This window comes from Ruditapes philippinarum, unplaced genomic scaffold (genome assembly GCF_026571515.1).
Source record: "Ruditapes philippinarum isolate M1 unplaced genomic scaffold, ASM2657151v2 ctg1526_1_1_1_1, whole genome shotgun sequence".
NCBI lineage: Eukaryota > Metazoa > Mollusca > Bivalvia > Venerida > Veneridae > Ruditapes > Ruditapes philippinarum.
Window position 1 is genome coordinate 108,866 of NW_026863253.1, and position 16,072 is coordinate 124,937.

General features: G+C 32.4%; 1 protein-coding gene across 1 annotated transcript; it reads right to left on the bottom strand.

Annotated features, from left to right (window-relative positions):
- Positions 1–47: 47 nt before the first annotated feature.
- LOC132721621 (hemocyte protein-glutamine gamma-glutamyltransferase-like) lies at positions 48–12,775 on the bottom strand. The gene is made up of 17 exons (XM_060705942.1): positions 12,770–12,775; positions 12,091–12,229; positions 11,375–11,563; positions 10,831–10,943; positions 9,892–10,054; positions 9,367–9,485; positions 8,684–8,797; positions 8,063–8,267; positions 7,372–7,531; positions 6,786–6,898; positions 6,272–6,434; positions 5,503–5,627; positions 2,644–2,717; positions 2,042–2,240; positions 1,407–1,567; positions 1,032–1,171; positions 48–738 (listed from the first exon to the last, which is right to left on the bottom strand). Exons 1-17 carry the CDS (start codon positions 12,773–12,775, stop codon positions 486–488), a joined length of 2,436 nt encoding a protein of 811 aa, XP_060561925.1. The 3' UTR covers positions 48–485.
- Positions 12,776–16,072: the final 3,297 nt, after the last annotated feature.

A 16,072-nucleotide genomic window follows, 5' to 3' on the forward strand; every position in this document is an offset into this window, starting at 1 on the left:
ATACATTGTAACTGATACAGCTTTTAAATAGGCAATAAAAAAAATAAATCTCTCTTGACAGTCATTCATTCAAAACAAATAATCATGTATTTCATTGCAATAATGATATAAACATAAAAAGTATACACGTTTCCTTTAAAAATTTCACTCTGAACACCCTGTCGGTGATAGATAATCATCTCGGAAAAAAACCCTTATCTGAAGTTTGACGGAACGGACTGAAATGTTGCATTTGTGATATTTTAATCTTTGAAAGTTATTGTCAACTTGAGTAAGTTTTTCGCAACTCGCAACTTTCCGTCACCCTTCCGTCATAAAGAGTTTGTGTTTATTTTGTGAATACTAATTGCAAAGGAAATAAGGTTCGACCTCTATAGTTTTGTAGATCGCGAAACCTGGTTGATATGCATGCCATAGGGCTGGCGTACATGTATACGTTATACAGTTATTTATGAATTTTATTTCTTTATCTTTGTATGTTTTTTTCAAGTCGAAAATGATACTCTTGAAGTTGTCGTTGACATATTAGGAATTGTTACACTTCCGGTTGCCTCACTTGGAATACTTCCGTTAAGAACGTCAATTTCTTCCTTGCGTTCGGGTTCAACCTTGATTACTAATGCACCAATAATATCAAACATTTCCCTACAGTGAAACGTAGCAGATATGTCCAAGTTTTTACTCTTTACTGGCATCAAATTTACAATTCCCGTCCATTCGCATTGTGCTGGAACATTACTGAAAAGAATAGTTCAACACATAACTGAAAATGGTAGATCAGTGATCTAGTATTTTTTAAAAGAATACGTTTATTTTATTTTACACTGTAAATTTAAATAAGTTGATACCTTGATACTCCAATTTGCTTGTCAGAGTACTTAGAACTTTATACAAATGTAGGAGTTGTCATACATCTGCACTATCCTCGTTATAAATCGTCATTAAAGTATATTAACTTTAAGCTTAAAATCTTTCTAAGATATTAAATAATTAAAATATTGAACACTTTATAATAACAGAGGATCACGAACTCAAATTTTTTGATGAACATCATGGACTCGAGACCAACACCCTCCACACTGACTGTACAGTTTTTCAACGTCTTGTGAAGTGGATTTTTAAAGAATAACTTCAGAGGAAAGTTTGATCTCTTATAGACCGTTTCTTCTACCTAAGTTGAAAAAAATAACATTGCATTTAATGAAACACAGAAATAATTATTCCACCAGCGCAATTCAAAATCGAACATAATGACATTAGGCAAGGCAGTGTTACAGTTTATCAAGAAGTAATGCACTGGAAAAGAACACTGTCTTTAAAGATATACTATGCTCATCATAGACATATCATCACAATATGACGTCAAGCAAATTCTATAAATAAAAGAAAAGTCGCACGATACTTACTGACATTTCTAAATGAGGTTTTTGTAGAAGAAAATCGTCCACACATGCTTCTATCTGGTCTGTTTCCTCCACCCTGAGGTATCCCACTTGTCTCATACAAGTATGTTCTGCTAGTTTACCTAGATAATCGCTTTCATATATACCTAGTTGTAACTGCTCACCTGTAATTTAAGGTACATTTTTTAACCATAACATTAGGTCAGACAATCTGACAAGGGACTTACCTGACCTTCTCTGGTTACTGTTGGAGAGCGGACCGGTAGATTGGAGGCATCGAGGGGTTTCCTTATTGTTTACGTATTTTATCGACGAAAAAATTCATTTGACACCTTCATTCTTTTCAATTGAAAATTTAATGAAACAATTTTATTAAATAACATATTGAACCTTTCAAAAGCTGAAGGCCGTTTTTTCCTGTTGAATCCGTTTCATCGTTTTTATCTGCTTTGAATGTGGAATTAGTCCATTCCAAGTTTAAGGAATCTAAATATCTAAATACAAATAAATAACAATTAACGGTACAGAGTCTGTGCATATTCCATAATCAGGCTGGTCGGCTCTATGCTGGTGGAAAAGACTAACCACTTCCAGTTCCAGCACACTAAGAGTTAAAAAAGCAAAAAACAAAAACATACTCTCTCCCGGTGGAATAGTTAGCGTCCATTGTTTTTGTTTTATACATTGATGTCGTCTGCCATTATAGTGAACGCTCTCACACAGTAACATGACTTGGACCGTACGTTCGTCCATAGCGTAACTTGTTATAGTTGCCTTTACGTTGAAGTCGTCACCGATATACTCAAATTCTTTATCGTCCAGACGAAATTGTATATCCTGTAAGATTAAAAGTGCATTCATTTACTTCCATAAAACTTTATAAAAAACACATAAAATAAATATATTTATTATTATTCAGCACCGTAAAACTATGGGCGATTATGTCAAATAATATTGCCAGAAAGTCTATTCTTGAAAGGGATAGTATTTCAAATAACTATTCCCTCATCGTCGTGGGTTCGAATCCCATGAGGGATTTTGGATTCTTTCATGTGAGATAGCTATTCAGGTACCCATCAGTGACTGAAATAATGAATGGAATTGCACCTGAGGTTTTCCTCCACCCGTAAAGGATATTGAGGGACAGTGAAAAGTTAAATACCCTACATTCCCGTTCAGTAAAGATCCAATACTGAATAAAGAATTCAATAGTGATTAGTATAAAATAAATCCGTTATACCTTTGCTTTACATTTATGCATAGGTCTTGCTTTTCTAACTGGTCTTTGAACCACTTCTCTTTCCATCTTTGTTCCTGGTGAAAAGAAGAAAGAAAAAATAGGTCCCGTTTTAAAGGAACTCTAATGGCACTAAAACATAAAATTTGAAAACGTTACAAATATCAAGTAAAGCACTTAAAATTGAAAAATCTGCTTCTTGTATTTATAATCAGTTGGTTTACCTTTCTTGTATTTATAATATTAGTGACCATTTTCCCATTTGTCTTACACGCAAACTTTCAAATATCAGTGTTAAAGGTCCCATGCATAAAACAATAACCTTCCGGTCTCTTAAACACTTTGATGAAAATCGATTTTTAACCGAATTGTCAGAGCAACCCTGGTCAGAAGTAGCATCTGTAGAAAATCAAGATAACTCTATAGATATGTTCACTGATAAATTTTTGTCTGTCCTTGAAAAACATGCACCAACTAGAAAAAAACGAGTAAAGAAGGTCACCCAACCAAACTGGATTAATAAAAACATCCTCGATGCTATTAAAACAAAACACCAGTTTCATAAGGTTAATGACACATATAATTACAACATATTGGAAACAACACGTTAAGTCTCTCATATATGATTCTAAGCGACAATATTATAATGATACCATCAATCAAAACAAATACAACCCAAAGAAATTATGGACTGGTCTAAAGGAATTATCTTGTTACAAATTCAAGGTCCAAACACATTTTATTGATGATGATGATGGCAACCCGGTTTCTGACCCTTTAATCACTGCAAATTTATTCAACAGACAATTTGCGAATCTCCACCAATCCCATCATGCCATTAATCAGACTGGTTATGAAAATCCTGAGCTTGTTGAACTAAATGCATCTAAACTTCAGCATATACCCCCTTTCAAAATACCTAAAATAGAGCTCTCTTATGTGTTTAACCAATTAAAATCGATTGATATTACAAAGTCATGTGGGTCAGATGGTCTCAGTGCAAGGTTTCTAAAGTTATCGGCCCACATTATTGCTCCCATACATACCACTATATTCAATAACAGTATATTAAACAATACATTTCCTAAATCATTCAAAAATGCAAAAGTCATTCCTGTACATAAAAAGGGTTCTAAAAGTGATAAAAGAAACTATAGGCCTCCATACTTCCCTTGATATCACTTATTCTTGAACGTCATGTCAGTTCACATTTAAAGCAATACCTTGAGAATAATCAACTTCTTTACCAACGTCAGTCTGGATTCAGGTCAAATCATTCATGTTAAACTGCACTGATAAGAATTATTGATGATTGGATTACAGCTATTGACAAAAATGAAATAGTTGGTTCATTTTTCTTGATTTCTCTATAGCTTTTGACTATGTTGATCACTGCATTATTATTGAAAAGCTTAGAATGTTAAACCTAGACCCTTAATCAGTTGCTTGGTTATCCTCCTATTTAGATTGCAGAATCCAACAAACTTACATATCCGGTTTATATTCAGAGTCAAGTTCAGTAACTACTGGAGTTCCTCAGGGCTCAGTGCTAGGTCCTATACTGTTGTTAATCTATATCAATGACCTGCCTTTGTCCATGGAAAAAACAGAAACTGATATTTTTGCTGATGACACCACCCTTTCAACCTCTGATGTATCCCTAAACAGAGTAGTTGAATCTCTTACTCATGATCTTTTAAATGCCAACAAATGGTGTGATTTGAATCGCATGTCTATCAATGTTAACAAAACTAAGGTCATGTATATTTCCTCAAAACACAAGCAAAATTATATTCATGAAAGTAATCCTTGTATTTTATATAAAACAGAGCAAATTTTTTGTAGCTCTGAAGAAAAATTATTGGGTATTACAATTAATAACACCTTGTCTTGGCAAAGCCATATTGATAATGTTCTTAAAAAGTGTAACTCATTGTTATCACGTATAAAATTATTTATATCTATACCTGTACGTAAAATGTTTTACAATGCATATATTTTACCACATCTTGATTATTGTTGCATAATTTACGGTAACTGTACGTCTTTTCTAGAAGATAAACTCATTAAGTTCCAAAAGAGAGCTGCAAGACTAATTCTAGACAAAGATTATGACACTCCATCTGCTGAACTTTTTTCTGAACTCCGCTGGATGACCTTTTCACAGAGGGTTGTTTTTCAAAAAGCTATTATGATGTTTAAAATAATGAATAATCAGGCGCCTTCCTATTTATTGAATAATTTCATTTTATCGTCAGATGTTCATACTCGCATTTTGCGTTCATCATCTGATTTTCAACTTTATACCCCTAGACCAAATACTGAACAATTTCGTAAGTCTTTTGTTTATTCTGGATCTTGTATTTGGAACGGCCTTCCTGATTATATTAAGTCTGCTACATCTGTTAACCATTTTAAAACCTTATACTTGAGGTTTTATCACGCATTGATGTATACAAATTGATAATCTCCTGTATGTTTTACATTTATGTATTTTAATAGTTTGATTATGTTAAATTTATATTGTTCCTTGTTGAGGGCCTCATGGAAGATTGATTTGTTTGTTCAAATGAGTTCTCTCGTTAAATAAAGTCTTTATTATTATTATTATTATTATTATTATTATTATTATTATTATAATCACTTGGTTTACCTTTCTTGTATTTATAATCACTTGGTTTCCCTTTCTTGTATTTATTATCAGTTGGTTTACCTTTCTTGTATTTATAATCACTTGTTTACCTTTCTTGTATTTATAATCACTTGGTTTACCTTTCTTGTATTTATTATCAGTTGGTTTACCTTTCTTGTATTTATAATCACTTGGTTTACCTTTTTTGTATTTATTATCAGTTGGTTTACCTTTCTTGTATTTATAATCACTGGTGATATCTTGTTGTATTCTACTCATCTCAGCAAGATTGTACTTGTATGATAACACTGCTGGTCGTCCATCCGGGGTCTTAGAACTAATTGATTGACCTATCCTGAAATGGTGACGTTCACATCACATGGTATGATAATGTTATGGTATATCATAAGGTAGTTAGTTACAACAGCAGTAGTATCAAAACAGCGTGTTCAATCTTTATAATACCATATTATTATATGAATTTTAACTATGGTGCCATATTTAGGCCATGCACAGTTTAATGTGGTGTGACGAGAAATGCAAAATGTTCAAAATACGACAAGAGTATTCCATCTTATTGAACAGAGCATATACTGTACGGATGTACGATCTGTTGTTGAATATGATGGTAAACTCAAATTTAAGGATGAAAATACTGAATTAGGTCAAGCAACGTTGTCAACAGGTGATGAAGATAGACAAATAACAATTGTGGTGTTTTTCTTAAACTCTCAAAACGGTGACCTAGTGGTTAATGTGACAGCCTCACATCCCAGGGTTTATAGGCTCGAGCCCTACTTGGTCCACAACCAAGTTTCCTCTCATGATACCTGTCCTAGGAAGGGACTTGAGAGTGGTTGAAATAAACTTAAGTAAACAAGCTCAAAACGCAGTATGTGTAAACTTACTCGGACGGTTTTCGGGCTTTTATCGATACTACTAGTAATAAATCCAATAATATTTTCAGATCAATGACAAACTAGCAATTTTTGTATTTACCTGGACTCCTCTACATTGAATACTGTCCAGTTGCCCATGTCCACTTTCAGCCAGTGTACAACGTTAGCGTTAATCTCGGCAAACACGTTACGTACGTCATATTTGACGTCAAGTAATCCGTTCTTAACGGCAATAAGTGGTGCTGGACCACAACTATGAACACCTGTAATTACCAATAAATTGCTTCTTACCTTCTTAATAAAATCCCTTTTGCCGAATTAACCGTCAAATATTTCATAAAATGTACCCAAATATTTCATAAAATGTACCATATAAGTGACAAAATGTATATATTTCATAATGTATTCAGTTTTCTTAAATCAAAACAAAATACAATAAACATGTAAACTTTATTTCTTTGATGCCGTGTATAATATTTGCAAATACTTGCAAGTGCCCGAAATACTTGTTTAATATTTGATAAGATACGGTTGCTGTGTTTGTTTTCTTATTAGTTAGTTTACAAGAATAGCAAAGAACATTTACAAGTATTTTGTAGAAAAGTAAAGTTAACCATTTGTGCTAGAAGTTTGTGGTGTGGCATCTAATGCCTGCCAGTCCTGTTCATTACACGGTTTAACAACATCCGGTCGCCGCATCCATACGTCATTCCATACGTGAAAATTCCTAGATCAAGGGAAAATAAAATATTTACCTTTTAGTTTTATGAATCTGTTGATAGTGAAATGTGGACCTATATAAAAACTTTTTACTGGCCACCCGGTGAGCTCAATAGGTATAGCATTGGACTGTGAATTGGGCGACCTGGGTTCGATTCCCGGACGGTGCATGTCACTTTCATTGTGACTGGTCATGAAATCTTTTCTACGGTCATTCGCACTGTACCTCTGCTCTGGCATGAATAGAAGTTTCACTTCCTTGCGTAAGTAGAGGCATCTTGTACTGGTAAACTGTTTGACAGCCTGCCGAGGAACGATACGGTGGCTGAACTGTGCTCTGGTCAGTTCAATGCGGCTACCTGCCGTGATCCGGAGTGAAAACCACCAACACCACACCAAATTTCATTATGGTTAGCTTCAGGAATACTTGTTATGTGATATAAATATATTGCTGGTATTACACAATTATCTTGTTCTCACCATACAAGATCGTCACTATCGTCATCGTCGTCACGCATTTCTTCTATAGATCCGTCTTCCTTTAATTCATAGTAGAAATCTATAGCCAGTCGTCCGTCCGTCCCGCGTCCAGAGTTATAACTGGTCACACATCTACATGGAATACCGATTGCCCTACAAACTAAATGGTACCATACATTACCAAATACAATGTATATAAAACATAAATTACGTTAAACCGCTTGCACTAGCACTGTTGTGGGTTCGAATCCCAATAAAAAGAAACTCCTTTTTACTAGCCTTCTAGCATATTGAAAACCGGTTGTTCTACCAAGGCCAGTTTATGTGCTATGGATTCATCCTTAAGCCTGGGACGGAATTTTAAGTCCCAGCTTAAACGTTTAAGTTGCGACCTGACCATTCATGTGTCAATGACTCTAAAAACGATTCTTAAAACTTATTAATATATCTTTAAAAAATGCTTATTTAAACCTATCAAATTGATACATTTCTATTGTCTCCATCAATATCTGAAATACTTTTGGCAAATGTGCACATTGTAGACCAAAAACAGTAAGTTGTTGCCGATTTTGCAACCATTCTTTAGAAAATTCAAACGAAGAATTGCCTTTTAATTAAATAACGCCAAAGGTAGTACATCTTAAATATTTTAAATTAAAGGAATACAATTAGTTCAAATAAACAAACATACTCGTTGTAACAAGTCCAGCATAGACAAAACATTGTCCATATTTAACTGGTTCCGCATTATCTCCCTTGCATGCAAGAACATTTTCCAGATATTGTTTCAAAATGGCGACACTTCCGCTCCACGTGGTTGGAGGGCGTCCATCTGTGAAATCATTCGTTGACCATTTCCCTCTCAGAACACCACAATTGTTTTCATTATCATTCAGCTGTAACAAAATATATTTTCATTTTACAAACATATTGACGCATGCGCATTGCAAGCTTAAAATTTCAACAATTTAAATAAATTTAATACAAATGAAACTGTGTTCTTTTCATTTCAATATGATGAAAATTGGTTTGATTAACAGACAACTAAATTAAATATCATTAATAATTTAGGTAGTGGTATTCGCATCTCAATCCAAGGATCGTGATTGTGAACCCTTATGGGGTCACGCCCATGTTTTCTCATTTGCCACCAAAGGTTATAACAGGAAACAGGTTCGAGACTTGTAGGCCCCTACAAATAAGTTGCAAGCCTTCTTCTCGTTCTATACTGATGGTAAAGGTTAATCACTTCCGGTTCTAGCAGGTTTTGGTTAAAAACACTCAAATGACCTCTTTCAAGAAAGCCACTTACTATCGTAGATATGTTTCTTGTAACAGCGACCGGGTCACCCATAGCTTGAGTTGTGCGAAAATTGAACCCACGTTTTATTATATATAAACAAGCTTCTAAAATGCCACTTTCAAACTGAAATAGACGAAAAACTTATTGAATATGCCGTTTCCTAAATGAATTTAAAGAGACGGATTCTTTCAAACTAAAGGGCATATACAATGTAAATACAACAAAAAAGTGCTAAAATTGAAATTGAATGATAATCAGTAATGTACATGTAAAGTTCATCAATTAAAATATTAAAATACGTGTGTGTATTGTCTTAGAAATGCTACTCTTGAACTGGAAAGGAACACAAAAGTTTTTCAGAATCCACTAAAAGTGTCCATAAATTGCAGTAACAGGAGTTATAAGCAATGCTTCTAAAATGGCTATGCCGTTATATTTCTAATGTTAAACAAAGTCTTTCTTTAATTTTCTAAACAAAATGATATCTAAACTTTTAAATATATCAACAATAATTCTTCTGAAATTTGTTATTATTCACATTTTTAAAAGTTCTATATTGGAACCTGGAGGAAATAAAAGAATCAATCAATCAATCAATCAATCAATCAATCAATCAATCAATCAATCAATCAGTCAGTCAGTCAATCAATCAATCAATCAATCAATCAATTTTAACTTAGAGAATATATTACCTGACCGAACACCCATGGTTTAACATTCATACGTTTCCGGCATCCTGTAAACATGATGCCTGCAGAGTTCAAAATATACTCGTCCAGTAGGGGCTCTGGAGGGAAATACGCTGTATCATCTATATAAAAGTAAAGAAATGGTACCAATTCAATTTACATGTTTTGATTTTGTTCCAAATGTTAAATGCTCTAATTATATACATTATTGAAGAATTATTAAACACATATTTGACATTTGAAATTTGAATTAAAGCAATATTGATTTCTGATGCATTATGTGCCTTGAAATTCATAAAATGACATTCTCGAGCTTCAGATCAATAAACAAAAAAAAAAAAAAAAAACTAACAAAAAAACTGTATCGAAGTTAGGTTAATGCGAATAGATTATCTGTCACCCATTGATAAACATAACAAAGGAAAATACTAAATTATTTTTATATATGAAACATACTTTTGCACCAAGGGTCTATTGATAAACATAACAAAAAGAAAATAGTAAATTATTATTATATATGAAACATACTTTTGCACCAAGGGTTAAAGAGGACGTAAATTCTGTCTGGATGCTCGTAAGTGACGGTAGCAGTCTCTGTCTCGGACCGTAGTATACTCTGTAATGAAAACTTCCAGTCGGATACGATACAATCTGCTGGTGTGAACACCCATAAGTTTGCTACAATACAATCCTGAAAATAAAATTGTATTTGTTAAACATACAATGTCTTTTATTTATCCATTGTGAATGTTTTAACATGTATAGCAGGTACTGTCAAATACATTTGTTTTAGAAACTGAATAAAATTTCATAAAACAGACATTTATTTCATGAAGAAAACATATTAAGAAATTATTTACAGTAATTCCTCTCTTAAAAACAACAGCGTTACGAACAAAAATAAGTCGCACAAACAACATAAAACAGGGTAGTAAAATATGCAACAATCATATGAGTTAAGTTTGGAGTTTAAGTTAATAGTTGGAACAGACTGGGGTATTTCGTATCGAAATTGCATCCAAGAGTGATAGGGAAAATGTTCTACGTTGCATCCTCCAAATTTTGAAATAAAAGCACATCTTTAAAAACAAACCCGGATACTTTTAGAAACTGTGTTTATTCCTTCTTCAGCCGACGGCTCTACAACGGAAGTGTCGAGGGCTCTCATTCAAACAAATCACTATGTGGAATGCATCAAAGATTTAACATTTTGTTGTTTCCACGGAGCGAAACAGGGACCTTATAATATTAAAAACAATGCCTATACGCTATTTCACAAGAATAGGGAACTGGATTATAAATGATTCTGATTATGAAAGATTGTCTTATACTATCTATAGAACTAGTTTGTAGTCATGTATGTAACTGAGGTTGTTGATATTCTTACTCATGCACACATATAAGCATAAGGCTCAATTTTTTTTAAATACACTTCAGTATTTACAATATAACTGTGATATACTTTACCCTATTTTTAGTACCAATAACTGGTAGAAAGTCAGATTTCCATCCACTGGAACCCTGGGAAGTGTATGACGACAAACAAACCATTGTGTCATTTCCGGGTAACGGTTTGTCTCCTAAAAAAGATGAATTTAAAACAACAAAAAAACAACAACAACAACAACAACACAATTTATTTCCCATTATTCAAGCTTTAAAAATACGCCACCTAGGATGCAATATTTATGGAGATGAAAAACTTGAAAAATGTTGCTTTAATGGTATTATTTATGATTCCTAAAACAACTCAAGATTCGTGCCTTTTCAAAATATCATAACTTTATTTTCAAGAAATTATCTACATCCTTATGAATAGGAAAAGTATGAACTAAGAATAATTGCATAGGAGTGGTCCCTAAGATTGATGAATATCAAACTTTTTTGTAAGCATGTGTACCCACAAATCAAAAGGGAGGGAGTTTATTCGAAAGAAGTCTTTACAAGAAATATATGATCTTTATCGAAACATTCATTATTCTATTCCGATACAAACATGTCTTCGACTTACCTGTTTCGAAGTAAAATTTGAGTTCGTCATTCAAAGAATTATATGGACGGTTAAAGGTCAAGGTTATTTTGAATGGTTGACCTCTGCGCACTACAAGCGTACCCGATTTAGGTAAACTGAATTTCTTGGTATGATGGTGTTCAGCATTTTCCCAGGCCCACGTTTGTAACTTCCGGATATACAGAGGAACTATAAAAATAACAATTTGCACTGGTTTCATTTCTAAGAAAATATAAAATGAACTTTTATATCATACAAACTTTGAAAACTTTAACTTTGAAAGTGCTATCTAGTATTTTTTATTATATTTTAGTACTGTGGGCAAATGTGTTAAATGTAAAATAAACTGGTTCATATTTAATATCAAATTAAACATTAAATTGCCATCTTCGTGCAAAATTTCCCAAATCGTAACATTTTTTTTTGTAAAGTCGATAGAGTACTTTATGACTTGATCGGCACAAAAGGTATTTTTGATATAAATGAATTTTATAATTCAAATTTCTTTTGCTTTTAAAATCAATACTTCTATAATTCATGTTATTATATTTGATCGTTTAGCTATTCTACCTCTTCATTTGGTGGCCTTATTTAATTTCTATCGAAATGTTGGGCAAAAATAATTGTCTCTAAGGGTTAAAAAATATATTTTGCTAGTTCTTTAATCTTTTCATTGATGAATTGAAAATTAATTTATTTAATTTTTTATTCTTTACCATTTTTGTCACGAATAACGGACCCCGGAAGTATGGTCTGTTTAGAAGGTTTGTGGGTAACGATTTCTTCATCTGTTCCTAGAGTGGGCGGAGTCAAAATAACAGTCCGAAAAACTGGTTTCTTTTTCCCAAATGTAATCTTTAAAATGTAAAAATAACATGCAAGGGTCTAAATTGTTTTATATCGATTTTCAGGAACTTGCCTCTAGATTAAAAATAATATTTTTGAATTTTGCTTGCTTCTATCAAGTTTTCTTTTTTCAATATAAAGAAATGTAGTTCAAATTTTCGGTTCTATGACCATAATGCAATTTAAATCTGATTATGCGCTATTAAAGTAAAAATAATACTTGTACAGTCTGCTTAATTAAAGTCCTGTGCCTCTACACCTCTAACATTTAATGATATTGTGATTGATATCCATGTTATCTATCTTGCATAAGTACTGATCTTACAATAGTTCATTTGCTATGCTTTAAATAATACATCAATTTGACGTCACCTTTTCGTCGATAAATATTTAGAAAATATGAAATACTTGTCATATTTTCATTAATACGTGCAACGTGTCATAATAAGCATGTATAATTTCACAATATATTACTATATTATATTTACTTAGTTTGACCTTTTGAGAAATCATTTTATGCATTATTTGAATGTATGATGAATATCTTACCCCCATAATCAGGTTCAAAAATCCTTTACAACAGAATCTTGTTAAAACAGCACAAACTCACAAAAACATCCATATAAGACAACTTTATACATGTATTATAAGTATAATATATGTATGTAAAAAATAGGTTAACTTATTGAAATTAAATATCGGATATGCATTGTTAAAGTATTTATAAAAGTGAATTGAAAAGAGTGTCATAGATTGTGGTTTAAAACAAAAGGCTGAAAACAAAGACATTTTATATTTAAATCGTTTGTTATAACCAATCGACCGGATAGTTCAAGACGGTTCAACTGTGAATATCGACTTTTCAAATTATGCAAAGCGGATTACACCATTTTATTATATATTGTTGTGTTGTTTTGTTGTTGTTGTTGTTTCTTTTTTGTAAATTTAATTTCAATAAATTATGATTATTATAATTTCACTCATTTTGTACTAAGCTCAATTCTGAAGGAAAATGGTTTCCTTAATTGTGGATTCTTACTACTCATACGTAATATTTAAGGAAACATAACCGTTACACCAATTAGGCTCACACCCACGATCCCTACGCTAGAAGGTAGTTACATAACCCATTAGGCAGCTGCTTATTATTTTGTAAGTTTGATTAAATAATACAAATGTAACTGTTTTTTAATAGTCACCATCCGACTTATTCAAGAAGAGATTCGAACCCACAAAGGCATGTGATTCCGAGTCGATGAGGGTAACTAACACAGTAAAACAACAATTCGGCAAAAATATATTTATATCGAGTTAACCAAAACTACAAAAGAGCAGTCGTGCCGCAAAGTTCACAACCATGTTCAAGTTTCAATCGGTGATATGAACATTTCTACAAAGACAAAGGGATGACTCTTTTCAAAATTATGTGACTGAAATTCTGCTAATGCTTTAAATTATTTCCGGTCTTGTTTCAATAATTATCTCCTAACAGGTAAACTCTTCAATACATAAACATGAAACTTTTGTTCTCATCTGAATTGGAATTACTCTTCCAGTTACTTGTTAGGAGTACAATAACTTAAGTAGTGATCGATAAAGAGGAAAATATAAGTATTAAGAACTATTTACCCGAAATGAGATGAATAAACGAATCGGTTTGAGTACAGAATTAACCTAGCGTCTGTGACGTAGGATGTTTGTGATGTCAATAACGTGGGCGTCACTAATTAGAAACGACTTCAACGCGAAAAACAACAGTAACTTTTATACGATATCAATATTAAAAAGTGTAAAATGAATGCAGAATTGAGGACGACGATATTATAATAATCAAGAACATGGACAGAGGCGGTAAAATAGGTAAATTAATTATTTGATTTTTAAAAAATGTATGCTTGTTACTAAATGTTCACTGATTTATAACAGAGGTCGGGTAAATGAAAAAAAAACCTGTAGAATTTCGACTTAATGTCGACTAATATGATACAATTTGTTTATAACATGCATGATTACTGTTTGTATATACATGATTACTGTTTAGTGCAGGCTTGATTTCTGTTTAGCATATGCATGATTACTGTTCAGTACATGCATGATTAAACTTTAGTACATACATGATTGGTGTATTGTATATGCAAGATTGATGTTTAATACATGCATGATTTCTGTTTAGTACATGCATGATTACTTTTTAGTACATACATGATTGTTGTTTAGTACATGCATGATTTCTATTAAGTACATGCCTGATTTCTGTACAGTACATGTATGCTATTGTTTAGTACATAATGATTACTGTTTAACACTGCATGATAACTGTTTAGTACACGCATGATAACTGTTTAGTACACGCATGATTACTTTTTAGTAAATGCATGATTACTGTTTAGTACATGTATGATTACTGTTTAGTACATAAATGATTACTGTTTAGTACATGCATGATTACCGTTAAGTACATGGACGATTACTGTTTAATACACGTTATAGTACTGTTTAATACTGTTTTAGTACACATATCTTTATGTAAATAATTCCTCTTCACAATTTGATCAATTATATACTAGTATGTAGAATAGAATACAAACATAATAAATTTGTGTCATTGAAAAAAACACAACAGCAACAACAAAATATTCCTCAACAAGTACTACATTTTTAAGAAAATATTTATCACCCAAGCTGATGTTGTAAGAACGCATGATTTAACACCTCTTTGTATTTAATGATTTTATGATATTTTGTATACGAAAAGACTAATAATTATGGTAAAATGACACAATGGTAGCCGTAAGTACATAAGTATTTTGCATTCTTTACCTGTCACATACCCATGCCGATTTTGCGACTGCGTACAAACGGTATTGCACGGCCGTACATATATTTTGACTTGACGTTATTTGCGTAAAACTAACATAGTGTAAAGATGCGCTAATGTTAGCGTTACACAAAATGGGCGTTAATGAAAACAGGATTCTTTTGCATTTTTAGCAGTCTTATTTTGGGTATGTGATAAAAAGAATATTTCATTTGTACAGGTTCATTACTGAATTTATTGAACTCATTGAATATAATAATATTTTGCTCGCCAGAGGCTCGCATTCAACTCGTTCAGTATATCCAGTACTGAACCTCCACTCATTCAATATCCTCTATTTACGTCTTCTTTCTTATGATAGTATAATTATCAATTATAAATTATCAGTTAATGGTCAAAATTACGAAATTGATAATTATCATCATTTTAACACATTTTGAACAAAGTCATTTGTCCTGTGTAAAAATACAGTGAATAATTAGCAACTAGTATGTTAGAACGAAACGGTTTGAGAACGAAATTAAATCGACGTCTATGACGTCGGACTACTATGATGTCACTGACGTTATCGCCATTCATTAGAAACGACGTTTGCGCTAAATGCAACAGTATATTCTAGATCACATTAAGAGTGTTTTATGGATGAAGAATTAAATTTAGAGATGTTAAAACGCGCCATTCTAGTTATATAGGAACATGGACAGAGGCGGTAAAATAGGTAAATTAACAGACAGTATTTGTTTGTTTGTTTTAGTTGATATGGAATATACCTCATCAAGAAATTTGTTAGAAAATTTAGATATTTTAATATGCGCGAAATTTTGCTTTTCCAATGTATGGAACTAGAAATAAGACCGCATGATATAATTTGTATTTCATCAATATATCTTTGTATCTCATCGAAAAGCTTACGATACTGAACTTTTTACTTAGGGGGCAGGGGACCTAAAAATAAACAATTTTGTATTTCAGTGTGGCCAGAAACACAAATTGCAAATATTTCAAAATCTGTTACACTGGCAGATAACCAGTTG